Source organism: Ailuropoda melanoleuca, chromosome 18 (assembly GCF_002007445.2).
Source record: "Ailuropoda melanoleuca isolate Jingjing chromosome 18, ASM200744v2, whole genome shotgun sequence".
NCBI lineage: Eukaryota > Metazoa > Chordata > Mammalia > Carnivora > Ursidae > Ailuropoda > Ailuropoda melanoleuca.
In genome coordinates this window covers 12,670,896-12,685,237 of record NC_048235.1, presented here as the reverse complement: position 1 = coordinate 12,685,237, position 14,342 = coordinate 12,670,896, and the positions used below count along the sequence as shown (strand labels likewise).

The 14,342-nt window shown below is 47.1% G+C and overlaps 1 protein-coding gene across 8 annotated transcripts in view; it reads right to left on the bottom strand.

The window, feature by feature from the left end:
• STOX2 (storkhead box 2) overlaps nt 1-14,342 on the bottom strand; it is a 228,274-nt gene that overhangs the window by 91,437 nt on the left and 122,495 nt on the right. For 6 of the 8 annotated variants that reach the window (XM_034647683.1, XM_002914015.4, XM_034647688.1 and 3 more), the window contains exon 1: nt 13,849-14,336. The exons of the other annotated variants lie outside the window; for them this stretch is intronic. In XM_034647683.1, the coding sequence (XP_034503574.1) occupies nt 13,849-14,014 (166 nt within the window). In that variant the 5' untranslated portion in view covers nt 14,015-14,336. Of the gene's footprint in view, nt 1-13,848; nt 14,337-14,342 lie in introns of those variants that run through there. 8 annotated transcript variants of the gene reach the window in all.

Here is a 14,342-nt window from a genome sequence, read left to right as displayed (position 1 = left end):
ACAACATGGTTTTTACTTATTTCTTCTGGGATATATATTTATCATTCTGAGTGTTTGTCTTGTATGCTTCATTCATTTTTAATTTTTGTATTTATTTATTTTATCTTGAATATCACCTTTTTTCAATTTTACTTTTTAAGTTTACCTTGAATAATATTAATTTATCTTGAATATGTATTAACACATGATGTATTTATGCAGTGGGCATTTTTAGTGTATTGCTTACGGATTTTAGACACATATCTGTTCTCATATAGATGGCAGAAATATGTATTTCTTCTTAAAAGGAAAGCAGAAGACCCAAGATGTCTTTAAGGGTGCAGAATTACCTCATCTTCCCATATAAGAACATTTCATTTTAATTCGGAATCCACCAATCCGGAGTTAGGGAATTACAGAAGAGGGCTAGGCTGAAGGTCATCTTTACTTTAGTTAGGATGGATAAGTCGCATAAATATGGTTTCAAGGGATCATATCAATTACTGAAGAAGGAAAAATAACCTGTTTTCAAATACTAAAGCAGCAAATTCTTACATGGCAACAACTGATATGCTAATTATAAATAATTTCTCCATTCGTTAGATAGCCTGAGGACATGAAAGTAATGACTCCATTTCATTAAACATTCTATAAAATTTAAATCTTTCACTTATTTAGACAAGTCTTCCTCCTCATTATCCCAAATTAGTGCAATTCTAGTCCTAGTTATATTTATTACATTGTCTAGTGGGACATTATATACACAGCCAGTCCCATCTGACAAAGGCCTAAGTACATGATCGATTTTTCTTGACTAGAACTACAGAAGAACGCCAACGGCCCTGAAGAAAAACTTCTGCATGATGCTATACTCAGATCTGAATTATTCTTGGAACGATGTTAAAAGGAATTTGGGATGACTCAGTTTGAAAAAAAAACTCAAATTTTTGCCCTCTGTATTCCTGTCGGATTTGGATTCAGCTTTTGAGTATTCAGAATACCATCATCAGAGAACTATCCAGAAGATTAAGCAAAATCCCCTGGATCCCTCGTCATACGCTGTAGCTGTCCTTCCCGGTCCACACCTCCAGTGAGACACCACCTCTGGTGTCACTGGAAGGTGACAACACAGAGACAGAAGGAACCTCAGCTTCTTAGGACCCTTGATCCTTCTGCCTGGCAAAGTGCCAATCCTAGAAAAATCCGAATGTCTGGTTTTTCCACTTCTGCACTCAGCTTAAAGAGCACTAGTTATGAAAAACACTCAATCAAACTAAATTAAATTTAAAATTAAATGCCTCCACAAACTCACGGTATCTGGCCCCAGCTGGGCTCCTCAAGAAGTTGCCCCCCAATCCATCTACACACCCCTCTTCTGGTGCCAACACGACTATTTGGACTTCACCACCTTACCCATCTCCCCTTCCACCTCTCGCAGCCAGTGGCCAACTTCCTGCTTCTAGGAGGAGACAGACACCATGGCACTGAAATCCCTCCACATTCTGGCCCCTGTGACCCTTCCGAGCCTGTTGATAACCACTCCCCTCCTCTCCAGGTCTTCCTCCAGGTCCGTCAACCCGATGCCCCGAGCCAGGATGGTCTCCTACAAATCACGGCATGCCATGGCCCTGCCCAGAATTCTTCTGCGACGCGTTATCCTCCGAATAAGCTCACAGCTCCTCAGTTTGAACTCGAAGACCCTTCTAGATCTTACCCTGTACTCTCTCTAGGATCTTAACCAGTATCTCCCATCACCCCCAGCTGGCCTCCAAAGGGAGAGAGCTGCCTGTGTGAATCCCCCTCCGGCTGTCTGTCCCTCCTTGCCCATAGGACGCCCCCGGAACCTGTAAGGGCCGACTCCGGGCCACTGTCCCTCTTCTGAAGTCCCCTCCAGTCCCGCAGATTTCTGCCAGGCACTCCTGCTGGGCGGCACCCCTCCCTCAGCTCCCCCCAAGCTTGGTACTAGCCTACTACTCTCTCCCACGGTACTATCCCATGGGTCTGTCCTGCTGCTGCTGCTTCTAGGGCTCCGGGAAACTTCGGGATTCCCGAAGGCCAGGACTGCTGTGCACGCTCCACAGCGACAGGCACTCAGGCTCTCCCACCAGCGCTCCGTGGACGTGAGAGGACGGGCCGAGGGAACAAAGGGATGAAAAAAATGGAGAGACTCACTGCCCGGGGCGAGGGACGCAAAACCAGCGGCTACCACCCCTCACGGTGCCTCAGAATCTCCTGGGGCGTCTTCAAAACTACAGGATCCTGGGCCTCGCCCCACAGTTACCAACCTAAGTCCTTGAGGAAGGAGGCCGAGGCGCGTGTCTGCTTAAGCAGCTCCCTGGATGGCTCTGCAGAAGCGAGCAACTGCGCGCGGGCCCACAGGTGACACCCGGGAGCCGCGGTCGCACCGCACGATCCCAGCCTGGCTCCCTCCGGGCGAGCGTATCCCGAACGCGAGGACCGGCGCAAACCTCCGTGCTCGCCTGCCACACGCGCCACACGGCTTCAGGCCGCCCTCCCTCCCCCGTCGGTGGGGACTGGTGACTTCTCACGACCCAACATGGCATCTGTGCAGTTCACCTCCACGCAAGCTCCAGGCTCTCGGGACGCTGCAAGCACCTGGAGGGTGAGGGTTCTGGTCCTCTCGCCCCAGAGCCCTGCCTCGGCGCTGACTCCACAGGCAGGAATAGCGCTCGCGTGATCACAAGTTGACCCGACCCACATTTAAGTGCGTCTCTCATTTAAGGAAAAAAATAAGAAAACGGCTTTCAAAGAAACTCGAAGCCCCTTGTTGTACCCGCTCTACCTCCACCTTCCACTGTGCTTATTAACCAAGGGGCTGTGGCCTTCTTGGGACCAAATAAAAATAAAAAGCCTCCAACACTCATCACGTTTCTGTGCGTGGGAGATGACCCCATGGAGATCACTCCACCTTCCTTCCAGCTTCCCAGGGAAGAAAGAACAGCGCGAAGCTATGAATATCTGCACTTCCTAAAATACATGACTAAGACCACCTCACATCCATTAGGATGCCTGCTGCCAGAAGAAAAGGGCACGGGGGCGGCTCAGTCAGTAAGCGTCTGCCTTTGGCTCAGGTCACAATCTCAGGGTCCTGGGATCGAGTCCCGCATTGGGCTCCTTGCTCGGCGGGGAGCCTGCTTCTCCCTCTGCCTCTGCCTGCTGCTCCCCCTGCTCGTGCGCTCTCTCTAGCTCTCTCTTTCTCTCTTCAAATAACATACACGAATATTTGAGGTTAAACTCGTCGAAATATTCAGGAAAGGCGAAAATCTGTCCTCTCAGTACAACGCAGGTCTATCAAGTGGGGGAGACCTAGACTAAGAGAAAGACAAACCACCAAAGCAGTCAAAGAAATGACTTAACATTTACTTAAAAATAAGAAGTGAATTTTACTAACATCTGACATATAGACTAACAGTTGAATACATACATGACTTAAAGTGTATGCGTGTGTATGTGTGTGTGTGAGTATATAAAATCTCAGTTTTGTGATCCGTGCTGCTTAAAATACTAATTAGTGGCTGCCTCGCAGGACTGTTGTGTGAAATGATGAGATGCCCTTACCCCTGGCTGGCACCAAGTACATGCCCAGTAAACAGTGGTTCCCTTCCTGGGGGGAGAAGGGGACTGAGAGTAAAAAGGCTCCCCCCAGTATCTACATTTCAGGGCCACACAAGAACTATGCTTAGGTCCCAGGCCCTTCGACCTCCGGCTTCCCATCATCAAGCTGAACAGAAACCTCCCAGGCCCACACTATCTTCACAAATGGTGTGTAACCACTGGACACACCTACCACAAACCCACGGCACCAACCCCACCTGAGGACACTCGCAGGGCCTCCCTGGCGAGAACCTTGCACACCTCTGGCTGCATTTGACAGCGTAACCTCCGCTACCGGTCCTTAAGATCGGGATGGTATACTGCTTATTTTGCCTTTGGCATCCCAAACCTATGGACCCCAAACTGTAGTACCCCTTTACCTCCTACACAATTCAGGGGGACTTCTGACCTGAGATTCCATGGGACCATCCCAAGCCACCTACGGAGGGAAATGGGCTTGGTTTGGAGGAGAGAAGCCACTGGGCTTCACTTTCAAAACTGCCCTTGATAGATATACCACAGACACAGCATTCCCTTCTCACGCTGCGTTTCCATGCCTGTCGATTTCATTGCATACACAAACTCACGCAAGCACGCAGCCCAGCCTTCGCTCGGAAGAGGCTTTTTCCCCTTTACCTTCAACTGAAAAGTCAATGCAGGTAGCTCAGACGAAGCTGAGTCGGATTGTGCGGGGCACGGCCCCCCCCCATGCTAGAGAAGCCAAGCTCTCTGAGATGTGCATCCCACAGGATGCTGAACTCACAACAGTTCTCTACCATCTTCCTAAGATGGAATTCAAGGACAAGTGAGCCCACTTAGGTAAACGAATAATTCTGTAGATTTCTTAGAAGATCACATACCGAAATCAATAAGAAATGGAATGTTTGATCTCTGATGAAACGAGTACCAAGCGTAAGAGTCAGATTGCACGCTGGTTTTTAACTCTCCCTGATCATGGGTAGGTTACCTGTTGTCTCCCTTTTCCTGCACCCTCAGGTGTTAAACTTTTAGGACCAAGTCAGTCCTGTAGTTATGCCCCCAAAGAAATAATCATATAGCAGCAAAAATGTGCAAAAGTTCTTACCCTGTGTCAGGCTCTATGCTAATTACTCTGCAAGCCTTTGCTCCTTTAATGCACATTAACAACTACCCGTTCGATACTCTTTTGTCCTCATTTGGCAGAGCAGACAGAGGACAGACTGATCCCATAAATGGCCAAGATTATACAGGCAGCAAGTGGGTGCGAGGACACCAGGGTACAGCCCTCCGATTTCGAAGCCGTAAGTCACAATGCTCGACTGCTCTATAAAGTGACTGAAACCACTCTTCCAAAGGCAGAAAAGCCCATCTGACACTGTGACCATCCTTCCTGTTCAGCTCCTGGGGCATGTTTACTCCCTGGATACACAAACTCTTGTAACGCATTTTTTTTTAAGTTTATCAACAGCCGACCATTGTCTTTGTTATAAATAACCAGTAAGCAAGCATGGGGGGGGGGAATGTCCAAATACTCCTTTCAATTATTTTAAAACCAATCAAAATGAAAACTCAAATGACCTCACTAGGTTAAGAGAAACCAACGCTGGCTCTCATAATAACGGTAATGACAGGTGGTCCTGAGGCAATGCTTCCTATGTGCCAAGCCTGGCTGTAAGTGCTTCATGTATATTCACATAATTCACCCCAAACCTCATGGAGACGTACCATTATTATTCCCATTTTGCAGGTAAGGAAACTGAGGCCCTGAAGAAATCGGTCCTTTAGCCACATTTACCCAGCCAGGCTTGGAAAGGCTGGATTAGGAAGCCAGCATCTCTGCTCTAAATTGTGATGAGACACAGCCCCTCGGAAAAGAGAGGCTGAAATATTTATTTACTGAAATATTTTGAATAAAATATTGGGAATTTCGGGGAGGGTGGAGATCCAGGCTTGGAACTCTGCAGCCAGAGCCGCTTCGGTGAGGACTCCTCAGCAGCCACTACCAAACCCTGCCCGGGGGCTCTGCTCCCCACCTGCCCCCTGCCCCTCATCCCTGCCTCCGAAGCGCTGTCCAGCACAACAGCGCCACCCTGCGAGGGGACGATGTCTCACAGCCCCAGTGCTCTGCGGACAAGCGCCAGCTCCGAAGTCTGGTCAAACCCCACCACGCACCCATGTCCTCCCTGCCAGGCAGGCCAGCAAAGCGACCCCATGGCAAGCTCAGCTCCCTCACAGAGAAATGAGGTTTCCGCCTCCCTCCAACATTCATAAGGCAGGTGTATGAATTCCCAGGGGCTGCCAAAACAAAGTCCCATAAACTGGACAGCTTCAAACAAGAGAAATTTATTCTCTCAAGGTTCGGGAGGCCAGAAGACAGAAGCAGGACTGTTTCCCCTCAGGAGGCCAGAAGGTTCTGAGGGAGAACCCATTCCAGGCCTTTCTCCTGCCTCATGGTGGCTGCCAGCTGTCCCAGGCCTTCCTTGGCTTGTAGACACGCCTTTCACATCTCTGCCTTTCTTCACATGATGTTGCACCTGCGTCTCTGTTTCTTTTCTTCTTCTCACAAGGACACCAGCCTAACCGGATTACCTTACTTACATCTGACCTATTTCCAAGGAAGGCCATATTCACAGGTACCAGAGGTTAGGACTTGAATGGCTCTTGGAGCGGGGCTCAATCAACCCATGACATAGGGAAATAGACATGAAGGGGGGGTTCAGATGCTGGGCAGTCCCCAAAAATGAGAAATATCCACAGTACCTCAATTGCTACGAGGGCCCTTCACTTAATGTAATGATGAATAAATGATTTCAAAGCAAAAGTTGGCTATGCCGAAAGCAATACGCGGCCTATTAGCTCTCTTAGGGGGATCAGCTAGACAGGAATGTGCAGCAGGGGTGAAGTGGGGGTGGTAATTGCACAGCTAGATGGTTCCTCCCTCTGAAACTACGGCCATCAGAAGGACAGGGCCAGGCGTAAGTCCTGCTCCCACTAATGCCCGCAGGCAAATGCCAAATCTCTCTCTTTTATCTTCAAAATGAGAAAACTTGGCCTGGAGGGGCCATCATGGATTTGAGTAGAAAGATAAATGGAGATTTTAACTGTGTGTATGAGTTACCTAAGCCATAATTTTTCAACTGCATAGGTATATGACAGATGTTTGAAATGTACATTATTTACGTAGCTGGTCTAATCTTCTGGCTGCTACGCGCATAGCTCTAACCCTTTTCACACCTGACCATACACATCAAACATCTATCCCTTTTATCAACAACACGCTGGCTTCTAAATACATGCAAACACTAATAAAGCAGATCCTGGCAGTGAAGAGCACTTCGCATTCAGGAACGGGAGAGCAGATGATCTCCAAGCAATCCTAACCTTGGTTCCCCACATTTGCAGCAACCCAAGTAGGACTCAGAGTGAACGGAATCCAACTGACCCTCCATCTGCTGGAAATAAAAATAAGTCAGTCATCTGCTCCCCTCTAAGAAACGGAACATGAAGTACAAAGAGCTAAGCTAGCCTCACGTTCTCAACTAACATGGCTAAGGGGATGACCCCCAAACTCTATCTGCAACCTTTACTGCTAACATGTGTGTCTAACCAGCTCCTTACATCCAAACTGGAACTCACCATCGGCTCCACGGCCCCTGTTGCCCGGTCATATACCGCATTCTTCCAACACAAATCTCATTTGTCTTTTTTTTTTTTTTAACTCTTAAATCCAGTTACAAAGAACGGCCAGTTCTTTGCTCTTGAAGCTTCTCCCTTTCCCCTTCAGTCCCATCCCTTCTTCCTTGGCCGATACAGGTTTTCTACGACTGCGGCATGAGTACCACTCAGGTAGGTGAGATGGTACTTAGTTGAGTATTTTAACTGAAATAGTAATATATTAATAATTTTAATGGGGATTGGAAAAATAGAATTATCAAATGAAACCTGTAATTTCACACAGAATACAAAATCTTCTTTTTAATTCATTTCAATAAAACAGTGGGTCAGGTGAAGGAAAAATATTAAGTAAATAATACGGGTGGTCTGTGGACATGGTTAAAATCTTGGGGGCGGTGGGCTAATGCCCAGCAGTGTGGGGAGCAATGCTCTGTGGAGGTCACTCATCATCTTGTGGCTTGATCACACGGGCCCCCTCGACCACCTCCTTGCTGGTTTCCTGGCCTCGAGACTCTCATCTCTCCCATCTGTCCTGCAAGCCACCGCAGACACCCCTCCTAAAATGCTCCTTTCACCCTCGGTTCCTACCACGTCTACAACCTTCCCTCCACCCCCCTCCTTCCCTGTCTCCTCAAATCCTACCCAGTCAGTCCTTCAAGACACAGGGAAATCTTCCCTCTGGGCAGCCTCTCCTAACTGATATCATTCTCAGAACTCCCATTCCATTTACACCATCCATATCAACCACCCCACTTGCCTCTTGTTTATATCCTATTATTTACTGCTTTCTAACGCTCCATCCACAGAGCTGGTCCTGTCTTGATCCAATTGTTTAAGAGAAGTCATATTTTATTCATTCCTCCAATAAACATTTACTGAGTACCCAATCTGTGCCAAGCGCTGCGGTTGCTGGCAAAAGAGAGATGGGAATAAAATACGGACTGCCACTGAGGAACTCACCAGCTCCGACAGGAGACCCACACGTGAACTTGTGGTGTGACCTAATGTGACCATGCGGTTATGACAGGGGTACAGAACACATGTCAGAGGAGTGATTTACTCCAGAAAGGATCTGGAGGAAGACGGAGAGAGAAGGGGTCTATGAGCTGGTTTTGGAAGGTTTAACAGTATTCCATCAGACCTCTGAAGAAGGGGGGCATGTTCTCAGCGGCGGAGGAGACATTACAAAAGTCACGAAAACGGCAGCGAGGTCTTGCTGAAGGTAAAGAGCTTCCCGAGCCTAGAGCACGGGGTGGTGAGGAACGCAGAGAAGGAAGAGGTGGGAAAGGTGGGGGAGGTCGTGCCATGGAGAGCCTTGGTCTAGGACTTTATCCACAGGCCGAAGAAACACTGAAAAAGAGGAATGATGTAACTCTAACACAAAAACCCTCTGGGAGCACATGGAGGATGAACTGGACTGGAAGAGAGGTCAGTCTGGAAGATTCTGTAATAGAACAGAAGAAGATTTAAACAAGACAGATGAAGAAGGAAGGGCGGATTTTAGAAATATTTAGGTGGTAGAAATTGGATTTTCTGACCAACTGGTTGTACATTCCAACGCCACATAAAAATAGTCTAGGGATTAACTACTTAGGGAAAAGTTTACTACTGACTTAGAAAAATCACCCACGTCATTTCTTTCTGGTGTTGCTGTGGCTAAGGTTAGTCTAGAGTTGACTGGAGTCTACATGCCCACAAACTACAAGAAACTCCACTCTTCACCTTGTAGATGAGGTCCACACAGCTTCTAGCACTGAGCCACAAAAGCGTACCCCAAATTCAAAAGTCAGCGTATTATCCCACCAGCGAGGATCCAACCAGATTTTGTGTCTTGGTTATAGCTGCACTCAGCATAAGCAATCGTGCACCAAAGAACATGCTATTGTCTGAACTGTCCCAACTCTCTGGGGCACAGGGAGATTAAGCCACAATTGCTCTCCGGGTGTAAAAATGCTGAGGCATTTATACAATCTACCCATATTCCTTTTTTTCAAATAAAAACGTTCACAAGAGTGTAAAAGATATTGAAATACCACGAGAGGTGACCTTTTGTGAGCGCATTCATGTTCTCCTGGGAAATAAAGAATAAAGTCATTCACCACCAAGTGTAATATTCCTCACTTCCACTGGCCTGATGAAAGGAGTCAACACAAGTAGTTTCAAATTAAAACACAGTTGGAGTAGCTGGCTGCAAACGGATCTCTGCAAAGAGGGGAAAGGAGGCCACAGGATGCTGTTTATTAAAACTTGCATATGATTATAGTTCGCCCATCATCTCCCACCCCCGTTACCCTGATTGCCAGGACAAGCCCCGCGCATATTTAATGCAATGCTTGGGGATGGCAAGAAATAGGATTCTATTGCAAAATGAGCACTGTTCCCACATATCCCACAGACGGGGAAGCACATGACTCCAATAAGCAGAAAGGGCAAAGGTTATTTCTAACGATTTCTGTGTAAGTGCTCAGAAGTCCTGTGATGGCTCATTACAGAGTCACTGCGGGACCCAATTCTGTAATGGAAGCGAGGACCAGAAGGACCCGTTACAGACGGGAAGGGAGGTCATGTTACTCGCCAGGGACACAGCTGGTTGGTGGCGGGCCCAGATTAGAACCTCGAGTGTCCATCCTCCACTCCCAGAAAACTCTCACGTCTCTTAAAATAACAGAACATAAGGAACTGGGACACACCATCAGCTGTGGCCCAGAATTCGTTTCTATAAAATGAAAACTAATATACTCATCAAAGTGGTGGGCTGGTCACTCCGCCCCACTGATGGTATTATTTAGTTGGGGAGACAACACCGATTTAAATTTTCTTTAAAAAGATGTCAATTTGGGGCTTTTGATTTATCTTTCTTTTCAAATCCTTTAAAGCCGTAGTATTAAAACTGTCTGCTTTCCTGTTCTTTAAGGTAACAAGTATCACTTTGAAAATGCCATGACTTTGGAGGGATCTCACATTAAGCAACCCCTTTTATGAACATGCTCGATAGACCCTTTCTCGTGGAAAAACTACTTTCCAATCCCAATGCCCCCAAGCTTGGTGGCATTACATGTGGAACATCCAGAAGGACCCATCCCCAGGGCCGGGGGAGAAGGCAGTGAAGAAAATGGAATTGGTAGCATCATTTGTGTGAGGAAGTCACAAGTCACACAGTTAACACACAGGGTTCTAACAGTTTCACCAACAAAAGCTTTGGTGCCTTGAAAATTATTTCATGGAGCTATGTGAGCATGTTTTCATATGTAAAGCACTAGGAATTATACAGATATGTCTCTCTTTGGGGAGGGGGGGTTTACTTTTATCTCTAGTTAATTGATACCATAATTTCTGGTTTGAGAAAATGCAGAAGAATGATCCCACATCCATTTGATCTAACCTCTTTTCTTCTTCAGATAATGCATGCCCATTGAGTTATTCATCTTGGTTTGAACAAAAGGCAAGATTTCCCCCCTTCTGCCCAGAAACTACCAATGGGAAATTAATGTTCAAGATGAACAATGAACTCATCCCATGGCCTGTGGACTTGCTGGTTGCCAGGAGGAGGCCTGTGAATTCTTAGGATTATTTGAGATTTGGTAGCATGAATTGGGAGCTTACACAGTCATAAAAGCCATGGTTTTCAAGATTGAAAGTTTCAGAATTCTCCACTGAACTGTGCTTCAACAGGGTCTCTTTTAAGGTTACATGCGCCTTTCCGAACCTCTTGAGTTTAAGTGTAGTTTATCCTGAAGCTATAAGAAAAAGCCCAGGCTAAATGTCAAGCCTATTGCTATAAATCACATTTCAAACTGGTAATTACTTATTAGTGGAGAGAAGGCTGTTTGAAATGGTGCTGTCTCATTAGAAAGCTATTATGGAACGCCTGCAATTCTGCCTTAATAAACAGAGTTAAACTTCCAGTATCTACTGCATGACAGGTATGCCAGACCAAAACAACAGCTATTCAAATTTCCTCTCTTTCTCCTTTCCTAAAGTTAAAAAAAAAAAAGTGATTCCCCCTCATATTTTTTAGGAATATTTGTGGGGGGGTGGATTTCTAAAAAGAGTCGCAGCTGAAGTTATTTTAAATTCCTTGTTTTAAGTAACTCGGTAACTTATCTTGTCCTTTGAACTCAGTAACAAAAAAATCCTTTTTACTGAAAAGGAAGTATGATAATACCAGTCGTCATTATCCCAAATGACTGGACAAACAGAAAGAAGAAATATGAAAAGACTCGTGTTTCTCAGCCGCTTCATTTTCTATTCCATTTTATGTGACAAAGGCTCTGTTTGTATCCAGAGTCACTAACTTGATACAAATGGATTTCCTTTACATTTCTTAAGAGGAAGAGAACTTCCTGTAAGTGATCTCTGTGTGTTTCAATATACCGTCTATTCCTATCGAGGCTCAGATTTGGAAAAGAGCCATATTTGAAAAGGAAATTGATAAGATACCCCCCAAACGCACAAAAGATACACATGAGCAAGTCCATCTATTCTCCCAGTGTTCATTGTAGGTGCCTGTCTTAATATTTCCTATTGCCTTCCATTAGCACCAATACCTTTCATTACATGTTCTAGCTAACATTTAAAATGATGAATAAATAATAGCCCTCCATCCCTAGGCAAAACCATATTATATCCAACCCTACAGCCACATGAGAATCTAGCAAGGCACTCTGCTCTTAGGGGACACTCCAGAAAACTGAATCAATGACACAGCTCTTCTTCCCCCACCTCCTGGGTTTCTTTTCTCAGTAGATGCCTAACATTAATCTGCATAAAAAACCACCAACCTGAAACAGCTTATCTTTCAATACCACCGGAAGACCAGCTTACCATTTGCAAGTCAAGCAATGAAATAAGAAGAAAGACTCAAATAAAATTAAGAGTCTCTTCCCCAGTCCTCAAAAACACCTTGCAGAGCTGGCAACGTAGCAGTAAAGTACTTTAGCAAATAATGAAAATGTGATCATAATGAAGCTATGCTAAAGACAGACAAAAACAGGCTTCATGGGAATATGCCTGAAATCATTAAAGAACCTCACAGGTTTGTTGAAGAAATTATGGCCACCTGCCCTCCTACAGCCTAACACCTGGTGTCAGTACTGGTTCCTGAAGAGGGATTAAAAAAGAGGGGAACCATTCAGCGTGGAATGAAGATATTCAAACCCAAGCATTTGAAACCCGGAATTATCTCAACACGCGTTCATGTACATATGTGTTTTGAGGCTAGATTTCGACTTAGGTGTGTTTCAAAATTTACTATCACGAGTCTGGAGAACGTTGCAACCACAGCAGTGACTGACTGAAATCACTAAAGTATAAACTGTACTTGTCACTTTGCAAATCTGGCTTTTCATGAAAGAGAAAAGCAAGGGAGCCTTATTGCCAAAATAGTACAACAACCTTCTGTCGCCAGATTTTGCAATAAAAAGATGGTTATTTTATTTAGGTTTTATATTTATGGAAATGTGGTCACAAGACATTTTTAAAGCATGAGGTACTGGCCCCAGTTAAAAAAAACAACAAAACTTGCTGTTTTAGGGGAAAGATAGTGGAGCTACGCTGAGCACCAACCACAACCTTAAAGCCATCTTGCCAGTTAGGACAGGGCTCAGGATGATTTGGAAGAGCATGTGGTTTCAAATATAATCTCAGCTCTCCCATCACATTATGTTCAGCAGAAAATTATTTCAAAATGAAAAACGAGCAAAAATTGATGTCTTCTACCCCCCTGCATACAAGTGGTCAACAATCAGGAAGGCGAAAACAAGGAAAGAGTTCCAGGATCTTCCTCCTTCAGCATTTCCTTCAGTATGTTATGCCCTGCGTTCCCGTCACAACCAAAGCCAATCCGTTGTGTTGCCAAAGGGAACCGGCTCCTTCCGAAATGCTTTTAACAGCGCTGCGTTTTACGATGATGAACCCTTTTCTGAAGCCTTCGTTCCCGTTTAGGTTCTGCTCGTCCTTCCTGTCTGACATGCAAACACAGCCTCCATGCTTTCCATACAACCTAATTCAGAGCAACATATGTTACATCCACACGGAATCATGTGAGCGTTCAATCCGCAGCCACACCATTACCCCACAGAATGCATTCAATGAGCTCCCACAGAGCTCTCTGCGTGCACATCGGACGAGCCTGCGATGTACGTGGGGCTCTCCCCCGACTCAGGCCGTCCAGAACGTGCATGGAACCTGTTCCCCTTGAAGAGAAGGGGGCTGTTGGAATGCCCACGAGGAGGACTGGCCACAATGCAGGAGCCAGCCCGCTCGCTACTGGAGGCAGCGCTGGACGCAGGCTCTGCCACAAAGCTCCAGGAGCCTGCGGCGCAAGGAGCTTGCAGTCATTTATCTCCTGCGGCCCAGACGCCCGCCCGGCACGTCCCCCTCCCTCGTGGTACCTAACTACTAGCTCTCCAACCCCATATTGAGCGGGCCTGCTGTGGATCTCGCCGAGGTACAAAATGGTGGATGGGAGCTAATTTTTTCCTGCTTTCCCCGTAACTTAGCGCATCCATCACCGGCCGTCCTTCCACCTAAGCACCCGGGCAGCGGCGCACCGAGCACGCCCCGTGGACCCGGCCCGGGGGCAGAAACGGGGGCACCCACCTGATGTCATGTAGCCCCGCGAAGCCTGGGGCGCGAAGGCCGCGGGGAAGCGCTTGTGCAGGCGGTAGTCCTTCTCGCTGCGGGACCTCATGCGGTCCGAGGCCCGGTCCGAGAAATCCGAGCTAGGCCAGGCTCGCCGCAAGGTTGTGCTCCGGGTCTTCTTCATGGTGGGGAGCGCGACCTGCCGCCCCGATCCTGGGGGCCTCAGCGCCGGGGCGCAGCGCGCTGCTTCATCCGTCTACGGCGGGCACGACCCGGGCGGACTCTGCGCACATTTTCCCAGCCCCTCCTCGTCGGCGTCTACACCGCCAGCGGCGGGTCCGGCCCTCCCCACGCCCCCACACACCCCCACGGCGAAGGCTCCGATTTTACACACGTCCCACAATGCATTACACTTCATTTGCAATCCGCCCGGCTTATAGCTTCCAGATTCCTGGGGGGAAAGGCACGTTAGGAGGCTCCCCGGCCAGGAGGAGGCGGGGAGGGGGCGGGCG